This window comes from Malaclemys terrapin, chromosome 7 (assembly GCF_027887155.1).
Source record: "Malaclemys terrapin pileata isolate rMalTer1 chromosome 7, rMalTer1.hap1, whole genome shotgun sequence".
NCBI classification, from domain to species: domain Eukaryota; kingdom Metazoa; phylum Chordata; order Testudines; family Emydidae; genus Malaclemys; species Malaclemys terrapin.
In genome coordinates this window covers 97,991,525-98,008,986 of record NC_071511.1, presented here as the reverse complement: position 1 = coordinate 98,008,986, position 17,462 = coordinate 97,991,525, and the positions used below count along the sequence as shown (strand labels likewise).

The 17,462-nt window shown below is 41.4% G+C and overlaps 1 protein-coding gene across 2 annotated transcripts in view; it reads right to left on the bottom strand.

The window, feature by feature from the left end:
* Positions 1-17,462, bottom strand: part of DNTT (DNA nucleotidylexotransferase) — a 135,927-nt gene that overhangs the window by 39,694 nt on the left and 78,771 nt on the right. For both annotated transcript variants that reach the window (XM_054034765.1, XM_054034766.1), the window contains exon 7: positions 3,083-3,188. In XM_054034765.1, the coding sequence (XP_053890740.1) occupies positions 3,083-3,188 (106 nt within the window). The remainder of the gene's footprint in view (positions 1-3,082; positions 3,189-17,462) is intronic.

Below are 17,462 nucleotides of genomic sequence, written 5' to 3'. Positions count from 1 at the left end.
AGTTACACGTTGTTTTTGCAAATTCTGAACTTTCATTTCAAACTATTTTTTTTCCATTGCCAGGATACAGCCGTCACAGGTAATAAATGTCTTGCTGCCCTTTTAAATCAGATCTGCATAGAACAGTCTCCAGTACTGAGCTTAGCCCTGTTATTTAGCTCCCTGCCATTCACCTCAATGAGACCTCTCCTCTCCCATCCATTCCCCTCAATGAGGTGTGAATGTCAGAGTCTGATTTGGACCATTTAAATGCTAAGATTATTCAGCACAGGCTGGTTATTCTTTGTCTTTCTTAAAAAAACCCACAAGGAAATTAATGCCAAGCTGTGCTAATGCAGTGTTAAGTGTGTACAGTTAAAAATGTTAAGTGAGAGAATGCAAACGTTAAAATCCTTACAGCAATGTTATCTCTGCTATGTCACAGGTATATATTTAACAACATAAAGAGAAATGTATTTAGCTATGCTTCTAACAAAAAATAAAAATAGAAAACACTATATACTGCAGATGCATTAAAAAGTTGTATTGACACATATGGCTAAGAAACTACTGGCCAGGAGACTTCCAAACTGCAGCCCACAGGGGAAGTCATTTTACATGGCCTTTGAAGCACACTTACTTCATCTTTAAAGCATTACTGAACTATTAAAAGATAACTTGTCTACCGCATTGCAGCTTTTCCATTTTACCATTCCATTTTGAAGCTCAGAGGAGACATATCTTCTGTTTCTAGACCCACTTATCCTTGATGCTGCTGCATCAAAGAGCAATATGGTGTTGTTGACTTACCCACTTAGTTTTTCTATCAGCTTTCAGTAGAAAGATTCTGCAACACTAAACTTTTCAACTAAGAAAAAGCTCCTTCTAAACTATTTAAATTAGTTTTTCCATAGTTTACAAGTTAAACATTGCAGAATCTTTCACTAAAAGCAGTTGAAAGCAAGTCAACATCATGACCTTAGTGACGTTCTTTGATGCATCTGAGCTTTGAAGCAGTAGCACAAAAGTGGGAAAGCAGCAAGGAGGCAGACAGGTTTACTGTCAAAAAGTATAAAAGTGCTTTACAATTTTTTTTTAATAAATCTAAGGTAATAAAAAAGGCAGGAGGAGTATAATTCCTCTTTGTTTTTGCATTTTGATTTTGTTGGCAGCCAGTTTCTCCAGCATTGACAGTAGGAAGATACATATTAGAAGTGACATAGCACTGAGTTCAAGCAGCATAACCAGCAGTGCGAGCAGCAGATTTATATACTATAAACAGGGATTCTTTGTTTGGGGGCGGGGGGGAAGAAGGGGACTCTGCCTATCACTTAAACCGATCCCCAGTATATTTAGGCTTAGCTCTTTTTGCCACCTTACACCCTTCCTCCACCACCACCTCTAACTGCCGTTCCTCCATTTCTTCGCTCTCATGTCTTCTCCAACTGAAACCTGATCCATTTATCAACCCCTTCTCCTTCTTTACTTACCGTCCTCTCTCTTCTTCCCGCTGCTTCATCTGCCTAGTTTTATCTCTCTCTTTTTTAAACAGCTTTCTATTTTCAGTTCCCTATCCCTTAGTTTAAATAAAGCAGCACAAGGTGAACTGCACTGCCCGCTTGTGTGGCTGACTGATTCCTTTGATTATAAGCATTGCTCCCACGAGTATAAGAGGGGTACTGTGGGAAGTTTCCTGGGGGGATGAAGTGCTGCACTCACAGTGTACAGACTCTTACCCCAGCTGGAGGCAGGGCACATTTTTCAATCTGGCATTAGCTATATCAGGGGTCAGCAACCTTTCAGAAGTGGTGTGCCGAGTCTTCATTTATTCACTCTAATTTAAGGTTTCGTGTGCCGGTTATACATTTTAACATTTTTAGAAGGTCTCTTTCTAGAAGTCTATAATATATAACTAAACTATTGTTGTAAGTAAAGTAAATAAGGTTTCAAAATGTTTAGAAGCTTAATTTAAAATTAAATGAAAATGCAGAGCCCCCGGACTGGTGGCCAGGACCCGGGTAGTGTGAGTGCCACTGAAAATCAGTTCGCGTGCTGCCTTCGGCACACATGCCATAGGTTTCCTACCCCTGAGCTATATAGTTCTGGAGAGCCCTCCCACTGCTCCTATTTGAAGTCTAAAGACAGCTGCCCAGAAGACAGTGTACTTTGCCCTGTATAAAGTGAGTGGGGTCCCCATGAAAGAAGCTTTAAATAAATAACATCAATAATAACAGCACAGATCCTCAGCAGATCTTCCATGGACTTCAATGGAGTTAAGGCAATTTACACTTCCTGAGGATCTGTCCCAATAAGTATACTGAGCATAAGTAAGGTGGAAGCCCAGGCCTCAGAAGGGAGGCTTGGAACTTCTTCAGAGATTGGAAGCTGACTGGAGGAAGGGAGCTATGGCTGTGTTGTGTGCCCATGGAGAAGGATCCAGGATCTACTGAGAAAGTTGGTAAGATAGCGTTTGGTCGGCTCAAAAGTTCTGGACCACCTTCACAGGTATCTGTTTGGAAGCATTTCCAAACCATTGAATCGTTTGATGTCTGTTCCTCATTAACACACTGAAAAATACATAGAATTCCAGAACTAATTTGAAATTATCCTCTCTCTACCACTTGAACTGAAAGCTGATCTTACTTAGCTTCTGGGCTTTTGACAATTTACCTCACAAAGAGAGTTTCCCTTTTACAGGAAGCAAAATGATTTCCAATTTAATGCCAAGAAAAGTGACTCTGAAAGCAATATGTCCTCCAAATACAAATACTATTACATTTCATATGAAAGACAACAAAGAAGGTGCCTGACTTGTAATCAATCCCTTTGAACAGTACAGAAATTAAATTTATAGTGATATTTTTACTAGTAATGAATGTAAGGAGAAGTAGCAGATTGATTATTCCCAAGGGACCATATTTATTGAGCTAAAATAGTTTGAGGCAACTGCACCATCTAATATTCAAATCCTTCCTGGAGAGTTAAATATTAGTAACATAATCATTTCTAAGGCACTCATCACCTATCTCTACATCAGCTTACAGTGCTGAATCCAGTGCTGTTAACAAAATTCTTTTGTATCCAAATATTATTTGCTTCATACCTGCTTTTTCCATAAGTCAATCACTTTATGTAAAACTTCTTCTTCTTGTTGTCCTAGCCCCGGACTGGTGATCAGAAAATCGACATCATGTCCAATCTTCTTACCCCTAGCAAGAATACATAGGAAGAATAAAACAGTAAAGATCCTGTTGAATTTCAGCCTTACTTTCAAAGAGAATATTTTTGCTGCATTATAAGAAGAGTTTGCAGGATAAAATGATAGCAATGTTTCTTCAAATATAAGAAAAATGGAATCTATTTCTTTTATCAGACCTGTCACTGTTCTTTGTTAAGCAATAATTTACAGTATTTGATGTATTTCTTCTGTTGTTCAAACTAGATAATACAGATGCTTCTGGTAACTTGAGATGTTAAATCTCTCTCTTCAAACCTTAGAAAAGAAGGAGGAAATCATAATCAGGATATAATAGTATATATTATGAATCCAGAGCAGTAACAGCTGATAAACTTGCCAATCTAACTACCGTAGACTAACATTCTTTAGATTTTGATGAAACATTTTGAATTAACAAAAAGTGTGATTACAGGTAATTGTATTCCTCCCTATTATGAGAGACATAAAATATCTATATGTAGGACATTTCTTCTATTTAAAATGTTTGTTTTGTTTTAACAGAATAGTTCAACTTTAATGGGACTACTCATATGATTGTTTACCATGGTGAATAAAGATTCTAGAGTCAAGTCCCGACTCCCATGTTAATCAGTTTAACAGGAAATGTTATTTGGAGAAAAAAAAATTATTTTCTTATGCGATGGTCTCTTGTCTTTCTTTACTTAAATCCAAGGCCTGGTCCCCACTAAGTCCCCACTTCGGACTAAGGTACGCAAATTCAGCTACGTTAATAACGTAGCTGAATTCGAAGTACCTTAGTCCGAACTTACCGCGGTCCAGACGCGGCAGGAAGGCTCCCCCGTCGATGCCGCGTACTCCTCTCGGCAAGCTTGAGTACCGGCACCGACTGCGAGCAATTCCGGGATCGATCCGGGATCGATTTATCGCGTCTTAACCAGACGCGATAAATCGATCCCAGAACATCGATTGCGTGCCGCCGGACCCTCCGGTAAGTGAAGACAAGGCCCAAGTGTCCAGCTTGCCCTGTACACCCTCAAGCTTGATTCATTTTGATAAGTTCATACTATGGTGTAAATGTTAAAGGCCAACATATCAAAGTAATTGGACATAACAGGGATTAAAAATCATGAACTAGAACCTGACACCTCTCTCTAGGTCTTTTGGGAGGATTAACAAAAATATTTATAAATGAGTTTTGGAGATTAAAATAACTATACTTGTGCTAAATAAGGGCCCAGTAATGTTCCTGTTGAAGTCAGAGCTTGACTGGTGTTAGCAAGTAAAGAACACGATATAATGGGAGTCATCTTTAGATTTTTAAAGCATTTGAGGTGCAGTGACTTATGTGAGGGTGAAGTTCACCTATGGAGTGTAGAACCAGCATGCAGTGTTCATCCCAGTTTAAACACTGCCACCAGGCTTGCTTGCACATATCTGCATAGTCGCTGCTGAGGCCATCTCAAAGATCTGTGAGTGGGCAGGTAAAGGGTCAGAAGTCATGCAATCTGTATTGGCAACAGATCTAGTGGCCCCCAAACCTGTGCATTTAGTACAGAAGAGCTGGAATCACTGCTCCAGCTCATTAGCCTGTAGTAGCAGCAACTGGATGGAGTGCAATTTACTGCAGCCCTGACTCCTGGCCCTGTGTTGGAGGAGTAGATTTTACCTCCCCAGTCTACCAGCATTTCTTCCAGAGAGAGTCTTGTTACTTAAACATTATGCAAGATAAGCGAATTACACTCTTGGTGCATTCATAGTCAATATTCTGTATGTCATACAGTGTATAGTATGGAACTTCCATATATTATGATATAATTCAGGTGTGAGTTTCAGTTTTGCATTATTCCCAGCTGGGGTCCAAGTTCCTCTGGCACACTGCAAAGAGAATTTTTCCTCCTAAATCACATTTAAGCTTCAAGGCAATCAAGTCAATGAAACTGTGGGGAAATGACTCATTCAAAAGTAAGTGACAGAGCTCTAGGAAACAAACAATGTGAAATAATTGTCGCACAATGTGTCTGAAAATTGGAAATATCCAAGACGAAAGATTTCCATTTTAAATGTGTGGGAGCTAGTGTTATGATTTAACCAAATACTCTTTTCTCCTACAGTGTTTCGTAAAACTGAATCAGATTTCCTTAAACCTGGAATATTTGTAAGAATTGATATGGCTGACAGGCATGTCAACTGGCATCCATATGACAGGAAATCATATGATTGACAGGCAAGATGCTAGAGTAGATGCAGCAAAGAGCTATAAGGAAATGAAAATCAGTTTTACATTTGACAAGCAGACTAACTTACGATAATGCAACTATTGTGCAGTGACTGCACAAACTAAGTCAAAATCTCTTAAGAAGGTGGAAATGATTTAAAAAGAAATTTCAAATAAAGCATGAGTCTAGGTACAAAGTCAGAACAGCAGTTCAAACCTTGAGAAGTTAAAATAATTTAAAAATATTCCATGCAACAGATTTTCACTTATGCTGTAAGATAGAATCCGTTATATTGTAAATTATTATAATTATACAGAGAGAAATGGCGGGAGAGGTAACATTGGACCAACTTCTCTTGGCGAAAGAGACAAGCTTTCGAGCTCCACAAAGCTCATTTTCAGGTCACACCAACTCCGTGGAGCTCAAAGGCTTGTCTCTTTCACCAACAGAAGTTGGTCCAATAAAAGATATTACCTCACACACCTTGTCTCTCTTGTATCATGGGACCAACATAATTTCAACACTGCAAACTATATACAGAGCTTTTATATAGCAATTTTCATTTAAATGTCTCAAAATGCTATTCAGGGAGGCAATTACTTTCCCAATTTTAGAGAAGTGGAAAGTGAGACCCAGAGAGGTAAGATGACTTGCCCAATGTCATACATACCAGCCAGTGAAGAGCCAGGAATAAAGAGGAGGCCTCCTTATTCCCATCCAGTGCCCTAGCCACCAGTCCATATTGTCTCCCTAAGAGTGTCATTAGAGGAAAATCATTCTTGCACAACAAAATAATCATGTTTTGTGCAGGGAATCGGGAGGGTAAGAACCTTGTTCCTTTCCTCACCTCCAGACAGGCCTTCGGGCTGAAACCATTTCTCCATTATTGTCATTATGACCTATGCATTGACATAGTAATCTCTGCCCCTCCACACCTCCATGCAGCAATTTGGGCTAGGGTTACCCACCCTCCAGGATTGGCCTGGAGTCTCCTGGAACTGGCTTCTAGCTCCCGGACACTACTGAAAGAAATCCAGGAGATTAATAGGATATTTTAAGGAAATGACATTATGTCATGCTCGGGCGGGGGAGAGGGGGGAACTCCCAGAATAGCTTCAGTCAGAGTTAGCAACTCTAATTTGGGCTAATAGCTCAACATGCTCAGGCAACTATACTGTACTTGCCTCTAAAGTTCCATGAGTACATTTATTTTTTCTACTGTTTGGCCAAGCATAGGGCACTTATTAAAATGCTTTATCATACATGATGTTAGAGTGTTTAGGGCTAATATAAAAACACTACATAAAAAGAATATAATTATTATGATGGTTATTAGAGAGACAAGGTAGGAAAGCGAATATATTTTATTGGACCAACTTCTGTTGTGGAAGGTACAAGTTACTGTCATACCAGTGTTCCAGATTCCCCATCAAATTAACTCTCATTGGATTTATCATCTTTTTTGCCCAGTCAAATCACTACTGGGAGACTCTCAGCTTAATTTCCCTCTACAATATTTACCAGAGAGTTTATTTCATTCTACACTTGTTGGTTGTTCCTTCCTCAAAATAGGAAAATAACTTATTAGGTTCAAATTTTGCATAATGTGTTTAAGACGAATAAATGTTTAAGGCCTAACATTATGCACACTCAGGAAAGTGCATAAGCGGTGACATCCTGTCTCCATTGAAGCCAATGAGAATTGTGCCATCAATTAAAGAGGGTCAGGATTTCATCCATGGAATTGATATGGGAGTTTCTGGCACTGTATAACTAGTGCATATGGGGCTTGATTGTGCAAGGTGCTGAGTAGGGGATCTAATTTCAGAAAAATTCTGGGTGGTGGGGCAGAGTTATGCCAGCCACACAGAATATTCTCTGTCCCAAACAGCACCACAAAATGAGAAAAACTAGGCAATTATTGCTTTCCTAAGGATCGCATCCAAAGTCTGGGTGGGAGGTAAAAAGTGAAAAACATAATGGAGTATATGGATCTGTGAAAAGTCTGTGGAAGGAGCATACCAAGTCTTGGAGGGGAGGGGGCAACTGCCCCCTTTGCTCAATAGCAAATGACATTGCTGCTGCTGAGGACTCTGGTCCCAATCCAGCAGAGCACTTATGCGCTGCTTAATTTTAAGCATGCGCATAGTCCCATTGAGACGTCAAGATTTAAAGTTAAGCATGTGCTCAAGTGCTTTTCTAGATTGGGGCCAGAGTGCACAGCACCTTGCAGGATTGAGCACACAGTAATAGGGACTGTCCTAATCATCTGTGCTGATATGGAGGCAAGCCTTAAGAATATAAAAGGTAGAATGTTTAAATATGTATTCAGTTCTTGTTAAACTAAACTTGTATAAAGTTGATCAGTGTTTCTTACTATTCAATTAATCTTATGTTGTTGGGGTTTGCTTATTTAAAAAAAAAATCTAAATTCCAAGTCACCATACTGGTATAGCATTATTATGGAACATGAATAATATTGATTAAAGGATAATGTAATTGACAACTCAGATGATATTTTTCCATGAGGACAACACATGCAATACTTTGAGTTACATGTAGAGTATATTTTTGGGACCTCTTTATTTCACTTTAATGACCATGTCATATCATCACTGATCTTGATAACTAGTTGATTTTAATTCAGTTCAAAGAAAGGAGCAGGCTGCCACTGAATTTTGTTAAGGTTAGATGGAGTGGCATTTTGCGAACACACAAAAGGTTCACTAATGGAATGCCTTGAACAACCTTTTTGCAGAGAAGAGTAATGTGTCAAAACCCTGGAAACCATTTAGTATACCATGCTTATATAGAGTTCAAATGGATATGGAGGAAGATACTAGATTTCCATTTATATGCTCCCATTTAGGTAAAATATAATCTTATCTTAACTTTCCATGCCCTTGCAGTGTAAGAAATACAGAACAAAGAACAACATCTTATGTTTGTCAGAATAATTGCTTATAGCATCCAAACATATAATAGGAAAGTAAAATAAAATACTATACAATACCTTCAGATAGATCTGATACAGTTTTAAATGGCTTTAGACTAGAACCAATTCATAGCCTTTACGAGTGATATTTTGGTGTGCTTAAATATTATTATTTATTGTTTGCATCTCACTAGAACCCACAGTGTGCTACACCCTGTTCACAAAAAAAAGGAAGACATAGTTCCTGCCTTGAAAATCTTACTTCTAAGTGATATATTCTTCAATCACCACCACCACCATCTCCTCCTTGGTGCCCCTGTTAGTTACCAAGTCTCTTGTTGACATTTTCTGATATCATCTAGGTCTTTCTTTCATCGTTCTTGTACTGGGTTGGCAGTCATCCTTTCCCATCTGTCTCAGAGGGAGGCCACTCTGCCTCACTATGTCACAGTGATCAGTCAAGTAGCAGGGGAATTAGCAAATCATTGGGCTAGGGCCCCAGCCCTTTGGGTGGGGTAGGACACTAAGCAGTTTAAAGGCTCTGGCACTCTGCTTGTCACTCTGTCCTGCCCAGTCTATGGGGATCTGGCTCTCTGGGCAGGGCAGAACAGTAAACAGTCTTGGGGCCTCTGGTCCACGGGCAAGGAAGAGCAGTAAGCAGTCTAGGGCTCAGCATTCTGGCTGGGCAGACCGCAGGCAAACAGGCCATTCAGCCTCAGGTGGGGAGGCTGCCACCCCATGCAGGGAGGGGAAGAGGAGGGTTGGAAGCAGGGGGTAGGGGGACCTGGACCCACCCTACTCCATCGGGTCCTAGCCCAGGGCCCTGACAGTGATGGAGGGCTCCACCACTGGGTCAGCAGTGTATTTCAGTGGGATCCCTAACTCGTGTTCTAACAGCAAATCTGACTCAAGTCTGGTTTCCCTGGGCTACTTCCTACCACAGTCTGGGATTGGGCTCCATGGTCCAAGGGTCCTCCATCTCTCCTTGGAGTATTCGGCAGCTAGCAATCCTAGCAGCTCTTCTCCGCACTCAGTCTTCTCTGGGTAAATGGCAGTTGAAAGTTCCAGCAGCTCCTCTCTGCACTCAGTCTCCTCTAGGGTCAGGGTGCTACCTGACCCGGTAGCACAGCTGGAGGCTACAGCAGACTAGAGACATCTGGCTGTCTCCTTTACTGGCTCTGGCCCAACTAAGCCGGAGGCCCCTCCTCTTATACTTCCTGTCCCACCTCTCAGTTTCTGGCACAAGGGGCAGGCCCAGCCCGGCTCTGCCCACCAGGAAGCAGAGGGTGGTTTCTCCCCCTTTGGCTTGGAGGGAGGCCACTATCCTAGATTTTTCATAAACACAGCCCAATGATTTCCACCTCTCTCTTACTGGCTTCATCCACCTTTACTTTTCTATTAGGATCATTACCTCAGAGATGGTGCTTTACTTTTTTGCACAACATTTTATCTACTAATCACTTTGTATTTTGAACCATACTGTGGAAAAAACAGATGTTTTCTCCATTGAATTTTTTCTTTAAGTTAATGCTGTAGTATCCTTTCTACTTGTGCCACTAGGACTCCTTGTTGTTTTTGCTGATACAGACTAACACGGCTACCACTCTGAAACCTTTCTACTTGTATATTTCTTCCTAGCCCTAGCGCTCTCTCGGTTTCTCCCGACAATCTTTCAAAATGTACACATTTGTTTTGATATTTCTAGAAGCTTGTTCTGGTCTCCATAAAAAATTCCTGCTTGGTCAACACATGTTGTATATTGTGGAATAAACCTGAATGATCTATGTTGGCAATCTAAGCAGTATTAGTACTGGTCAGGACTTGGATAAGAGACTATTATGGAAAACACAGTAACCTTAAGAGTTTTATTGGATCAGGGACTATATACAAACATCTGCCCCAATCACAACTCAGTGTTTTAGGAACTATCCATAATGTTCAAAAAGCTCACTTAAGAATCATCTTAAAGAGTCAAGAAGAGTTTAGGAATGAAGAAACCAAATCAGTCCTGCCTTGAAGCTGAAAAATCAGCCAGATTACCTACTAAAAGTTCCTTTAAACCCACATGAGTCTTCCTGCATACCAAGAATATCTGAATTAACAAGTAGTTCTATTTAGTTTTACAAAGAGGACACTTGATCATAGTCTATAAGTGCCTATGGGGGATGGGCGGCGAGAATTCTCTTACACAATACAAGGGCATAATAAACAGCTTCAAACTGAAGCTAAAGTGAATTCAGACAAAAAAATAAACCTTTATTTTTTTATTTTTTTAAAACACACACACACACACACACACACACACAGAGTCAGGGTAATTAACCACCGGAACAATTTACCTAGGGGCATATGGATTCGCAATTACCTGAAGTCTTTAAACCAAGATTGGATATCTTTCTAAAAATTATTCTCTGGCTCAACCAGAAGTTATGAGCTGGATGCAAGTACCACTGAGTGAAATTCTATGGCCTCTGTTATAGATGAGGTCAGACTAGAATATCATAAAGACCCCTCCGGGCTTTAAAATCTATGATTCTGTGAGCAATAGGTATTCCATTTATTTAAGTTATATGATAGCAGCACTTGGTGATTCTTCTTTATAGCCAACATTTTTAAAATAATCTTCCGGGCTCATATTAAATTGATAATGGGATTATTATAGTTTTTACAAATCCTTCTTAATCAAGACTGCTTGATTTTATTTTTGTGTGAAGAAAGTGTATACAAGTTGAATCATTCACCTCAGACCTGTCCTACTCTACTAAAGAGCAAATTGTTTGGCTGATTTATAATTAGAAACCCAGTGAATATTGTTCTGCTGTTTGGAAGTTCTTGAGCAGGAATGTGATTTACTAATAGTGTTTTCAGGCCAGTCAAAGAAATCTTTCCTCAGAGATACCATATACTGTAATTTAACCAGCCCTCAAATGCATCTTGCGAAGGGCACTAGAATGTTCTCACTAGGGGAAAAAAAGGCACTCAATATTTAAAAGGAGAAAAAAGGTTTTCAGGTAGTTGCTGAGACAAATCACCAGGGATGAATTTGGCCCACTGGCTCTAAATTCTCAATGCCTAGATTAAAAGCAGACCAGACAATTTCTATTTGTGTTTCTCAGAGAAACAGATGGAACATTTCCATTTTAAAAATTGTTCAGTTTGCAACATTCATATCACAGCCAAGCCACTATCTATTCAGCAAGCTTACCTACTCCATACTCAGGCAAAACTCATTGTTAGCATGGGAGCATAATAAATGCTGAATGTGATCCGTGAGGGCCCAATGCTGCATGCACTTACATACATGCTTTACTTTACACGTGAGTATTCCAACTGAGTTCAAAGGGACTATTCATGTGCATATAATTAAGCATGTACATAAGAACTTCCAGAATCACAGCCTACAAAAACAACAGCTAACCACTGTCAATATCTGGTAAACAGCATTACATGATAAAGATCATAACCTGATCAATGTCCCAGTGAATGAACTCAGAATCCATTACATAACAGACCATCAAGCATCAAATATATCATTCATTCAACAATATAAGACTCCATTAACAGGTCTGAGAGACCTTGTCTACAATGTATGTCATAATAATGTTTTATAGGAAGGAATAATAGAAAATAGAAAGACTCTAGAAATATTTAGAATGTACAGTGTCAGGTTTCTTGCTCTTTTAGACTTTTCTTTCTCAGCTAAAATTAAGAGAGGAGAGTGTGGAGGAGAGTACATAAGCTAATAAGCACTGGATATTAGATAATGTTCTGAGTTTACAGTGTGAGGGAACTAGGCTGTACTTACCAAAATAGTAGAGTCACGTTTACAATATATTCTCATTTCACACATTTAAACTGTATAAATAATGCTAATGGATATATTTACCCATATCATTTGCCTGCCTTTTCATTGAGTAAGAAGAAACCTCAGCTGTGAAATAGCTGTCAGAGAATGATGGCTATCAGGAAAGACAGCGAAACAATCAGTCCATCAGGAATTGTTGCACAACCAATATGCACTATATATAACATAGCTCTTAAGGCCTCCAGTCCTTTTCTTGTTGCATCATTTTCTGATAGGGAAAGCTGGGATAACTAGTAAAGAAGAATCCCAGTCCTGAATTGCATGGAGCATGGGTTTAAGTTATCATATGGAGAGTGTGAACAAAACATAACAAGATAAAAAAAAATCCCCCAAAGAACTTAGATTAAAATGAATCCTGCTGAAAGTCATTTGTAGAGTGGGCTGAACACCAACTGAGATACTGGAAGCTGATATAAAAGAAAATGGTAAGTCCTTTAATTGTGGGAAGAAATATGGGAATTTACAACATGTTAAATTAAGTGCATGTCCCACAACATACTTCTTTTGGGAAAAGCAAGGAAGAGAGCTTATAGACAGATACATCCTCAAGTGATCTGAAAATTTATGATGCCACCTAAAGAAGCCCTTGAATATAGATAACCACATGTATAACTGTCTATGAAAACCAAATGCAATTGCTAAAGTGATGACAATCTGACAATGGAAAAGGGAATAAATGTTGCAGAATGATGCACAGAGTTAATGGAACTAACAAATGGAGGTACAGCAAAATCACCTTTTGTTTAAGTGGCAAACAGATTTTGTAGGCAGAAGGATAGTTATTTTTAGATATGACAACTGAATCATTTACTATACAATACATATTACTGTTGTTAAATTAGACATACACATTCAAATTAGAGTATCTTCAATGTGCAGGGTAGGTATACACATGTAATTACACATATATATATTCACACCCTTTTAAGACCCCCCTTCCCAGTAGGGGTCTTCAATGCCCCCTCAATATTTGTTGTGGGGTGGTTCTTCCCTTTCAGTATGGATCTGATCCAACTCCCATTGCAGTCAATGAGAGTCGATCAGGCCCTACACCAACAGCACCCAGTAGAGGAGGCCAAGGAATCTTGACTTTGAATGCATGGAGGAGCATTGGTTGGGGCAGTTGATATCACCCCAATGTTTTCAGGTAATCTGGAGATGGTGGGAGGTTAGCCTGCCTTGTGAGAAACTAGACCCAGAAATGATCACTCTTCCACACCCAGGTCTGGAAAGGATTTTTACAATAATTAGGACTATAACTTTTGCAGACTTCATAGGCAAATATAGGAAGAGAAGGTCCTTGAATTGTTAGTATTGAAGTGTGGGAGGCAGGGAACTCAGAGGGAAATCCAGGCCCCAGTGAAGTTAATGACAAACTCCGTTTGAATTCAATGTGATCAGGATTTCATACCCATGAATTTTTCTCATTCACTCATGCCACAGATTACCAGGAGCTTCTTGAATTAAAAACAATAGGACTATATTAAATTAAGTAATTACTAGTTTTATGAATGTGTCCACACCACATGAGCATCTAAATTACATACCACCAGCTAACTACAAGTGAAACCCATAACTGAAACTCCTACTAGAGTATTGTCTCACTGAATGTACTGGAACCAACGTATAATCTAAGATTGGTTATTTGAAGGTAGACTCTTCTGTGTTTTTTTTCAAAATCCTGGTCTGAACTCTGAACCTGAGGCAATGGTTATGTATTAGGGTTTCAGTGACAGGCTGACTTACCCAGCCACCAACATCTGTGCTCTTCCTAGGCTTCAGGCCCAGATTTTTTAAAAAGATATTTTGGTGTTGCTCTGCTCAGAAGCCAAAATCCCATTGACAGCTGATGAGATTTAGGCTCCTACATGCCTAAATCCCTTTTGAACATGAGATTTAGATACCTAAATCAGTTGGGCATTGCAATACTAACTGCAGTAACACATAAAAATCTGGGCCCAAGAGATTAGAAAGATTATTGATTTTGCTTTATTGTGACAGGTTCGGTCACAGAGACCCCCTTAGGACTGTCACCTGATGTGCTGAAATTACCTCTGAGCCTGTTTTCCCTGCCAGCTTGGGACTCCAGAACCCTGCCTTGTTGAGCCAGACATGCTAGCCTGCTGCAAGACTGACTCAAGGTCTGGGACACAGCCCCAAAGTTGCAGACTTTAACCAAAAACAGCTCAGCAGGTTACCACCCCAGCACCCAGACACCCAGTTCCCAGTGGGATCCAAACCCCAAATAGATCTGTTTTACTCTGTATAAAGCTTATTACAGGGTAAATTCATAAATTGTCTGCCCTCTATAACACTGACAGAAAGAAATACACAGCTGTTTGTTCCCCCAGGTATTAATCACTTACTCTGGGTTTATTAATAACCAAAAGTGATTTCATTAAATATAAAAAGTAGGATTTAAGTGGTTTCAAGTAATAACAGATAGAACAAAGTAAATCACCAAGCAAAATGAAGCAAAAACCCGCAAGTTTAAGCCTAATACATTAAGAAACTGATTACAGGTAATATCTCACCCTCAAAGATGTTCCAATAAGCTCCTTTCACAGATTAGACTCCTTCCTAGTCTGGGCCCAATCCATTCTCCTGGTACAGTCCGTGTTAGTTCCAGCAGACATCTCAGGTGGTAAGCAGGGGCTTTCTCATGACTGCCCCCCTTGTCCTGTTCCACCCCCTTTTATAGCTTTGGCACAAGGCGGGAATCTTTTGTCTCTCTGGGTCCCCACCCCTTCTTCTAAATGGAAAAGTACCAGATTTAAGATGGATTCCAGTATCACGTAACAGGATCACATGTCCTGTGAGACCCCAGCCTCCATTCTTAATCTCAGGGTATGTCTACACTACGAAATTAGATCGAATTTATAGAAGCCGGTTTTATAGAAATCGGTTGTATACAGCCGATTGTGTGTGTCCCCACATAAAATGCTCTAAGTGCATGAAGTTGGCGGACCGCGTCCACAGTACCGAGGCTAGCGTCGACTTCCGGAGTGTTGCACTGTGGGTAGCCATCCCACAGTTCCCGCAGTCTCCGCCGCCCATTAGAATTCTGGGTTGAGATCCCAATGCCTGAATGATGCAAAACAGTGTCGCGGGGGGTTCTGGGTACATGTCATCAGGCACCTCCCCCTCCGTCAGAGCAACGGCAGACAATCGATTCGCGCCTTTTTACCTGGGTTACCTGTGCAGACAACATACCACGCCAAGCATGGAGCCCGCTCAGCTCAGCTCACCGTCACCATATGTCCTCTGGGTGCTGGCAGACGTGGTATTGCATTGCCTCACAGCAGCAGCTAATTGCCTTTTGGCAGTAGACGGTGCAGTATGACTGGTAGCCTTCATCGGTGATCTGGGTGCTGGCAGACGTGGGGCTGGCAGACGTGGGGCTGCATTGCACACAACAGCAGTTGCTTGCCTTTTGGTAGAAGATGGTATATTATGACTGCTATCTGTCGTCGTCGTACTGCAGTGGCTGTCAATCAGGGGCACCTGGGCAGTCTCAACGATGATGGCTATCAGTCATAGTATGCTATTTTCTGCCAAGCGCCCAGTATTTTCTGCCAAGCACCCAGAAGATGCCGAGGGCTATCAGTCATGCTGCACCGTGGTCTGCCAGCTTAAGATGTAAAAAATAGATTTGTTCTGTATTCATTTGCTTCCCCCTCCCTCCATGAAATCAACGGCCTGCTAAACCCAGGGTTTTGAGTTCAATCTTTGGGGGGGGGGCATTCTGTGTGACAGTTGTTTGTGTTTCTCCCTGATGCACAGCCATCTTTGTTGATTTTAATTCCTTGTACCTGTACGCCATGTTGTCACTCGCCCCTCCCTCCCTCCCTCCGTCCGTCAGATACTAGTTTTGCGCCTTTTTTCAGACCAGACGCCATAGCACTGGGATCATGGAGCCCGCTCAGATCACCGTGGCAATTATGAGCACTATGAACACCATGCGCATTGTCCTGGAGTATATGCAGAGCCAGGACATGCCAAAGCAAAACCAGGACCAGCCGAGGAGGCGATTGCAGCGCGGCGACAAGAGTGATGAGGAAATTGACATGGACATAGACCTCTCACAAGGCACAGGCCCCAGCAATGTGCAAATCATGGTGTTACTGGGGCAGGTTCATGCCGTGGAACGCCGATTCTGGGCCCGGGAAACAAGCACAGACTGGTGGGACCGCATCGTGCTGCAAGTGTGGGATGATTCCCTGTGGCTGCGAAACTTTCGCATGCATAAGGGCACTTTCATGGAACTTTGTGACTTGCTTTCCCTTGCCCTGAAGCGCCAGAATACCAGGATGAGAGCAGCCCTCACAGTTGAGAAGTGAGTGGCGATAGCCCTGTGGAAGCTTGCAACGCCAGACAGCTACCGGTCAGTCGGGAATCAATTTGGAGTGGGCAAATCTACTGTGGGGGCTGCTGTGATCCAAGTTGCCAGGGCAATCAAAAACCTGGTGATATCAAGGGTAGTGACTCTGGGAAACGTGCAGGTCATAGTGGATGGCTTTGCTGCAATGGGATTCCCAAACTGTGGTGGGGCGATAGACGGAACCCATATCCTTATCTTAGCACCGGAGCACCAAGCCACCGAGTACATAAACCGCAGGGGGTACTTTTCAATGCTGCTGCAAGCCCTGGTGGATCACAAGGGACGTTTCACCAACATCAACGTGGGATGGCCGGGAAAGGTACATGATGCTCACATCTTCAGGCACTCTGGTCTGTTTCAAAAGCTGGAGGAAGGAACTTTCTTCCCGGACCAGAAAATAACCGTTGGGGATGTTGAAATGCCTATAGTTATCCTTGAGGACCCAGCCTACCCCTTAATGCCATGGCTCATGAAGCCATACACAGGCAGCCCGGACAGTAGTCAGGACCTGTTCAACTACAGGGTGAGCAAGTGCCAAATGGTGGTGGAATGTGCATTTGGACGTTTAAAAGTGCGCTGGCACAGCCTACCGACTCGCTCAGACCTCAGCGAAAAGAATATCCCCATTTTTATTGCTGCTTGCTGTGGAGACATTTATGGCGGGGTGGGAGGTTGAGGCACATCGCCTGGCCACTGATTACGCGCAGCCAGACACCAGGGCGGTTAGAAGAGCACAGCAGGGCGCGGTGTGCATCAGAAAAGCTTTGAAAACGAGTTGTCTGACCGCTTGCAGAGGCAATAAAGTCATTGTTACTTCACATTCATGCATTCTTTATTAATTCATCACACAATTAGGGGGATAATTGCCAAGGTAGCCCGGGATGGAT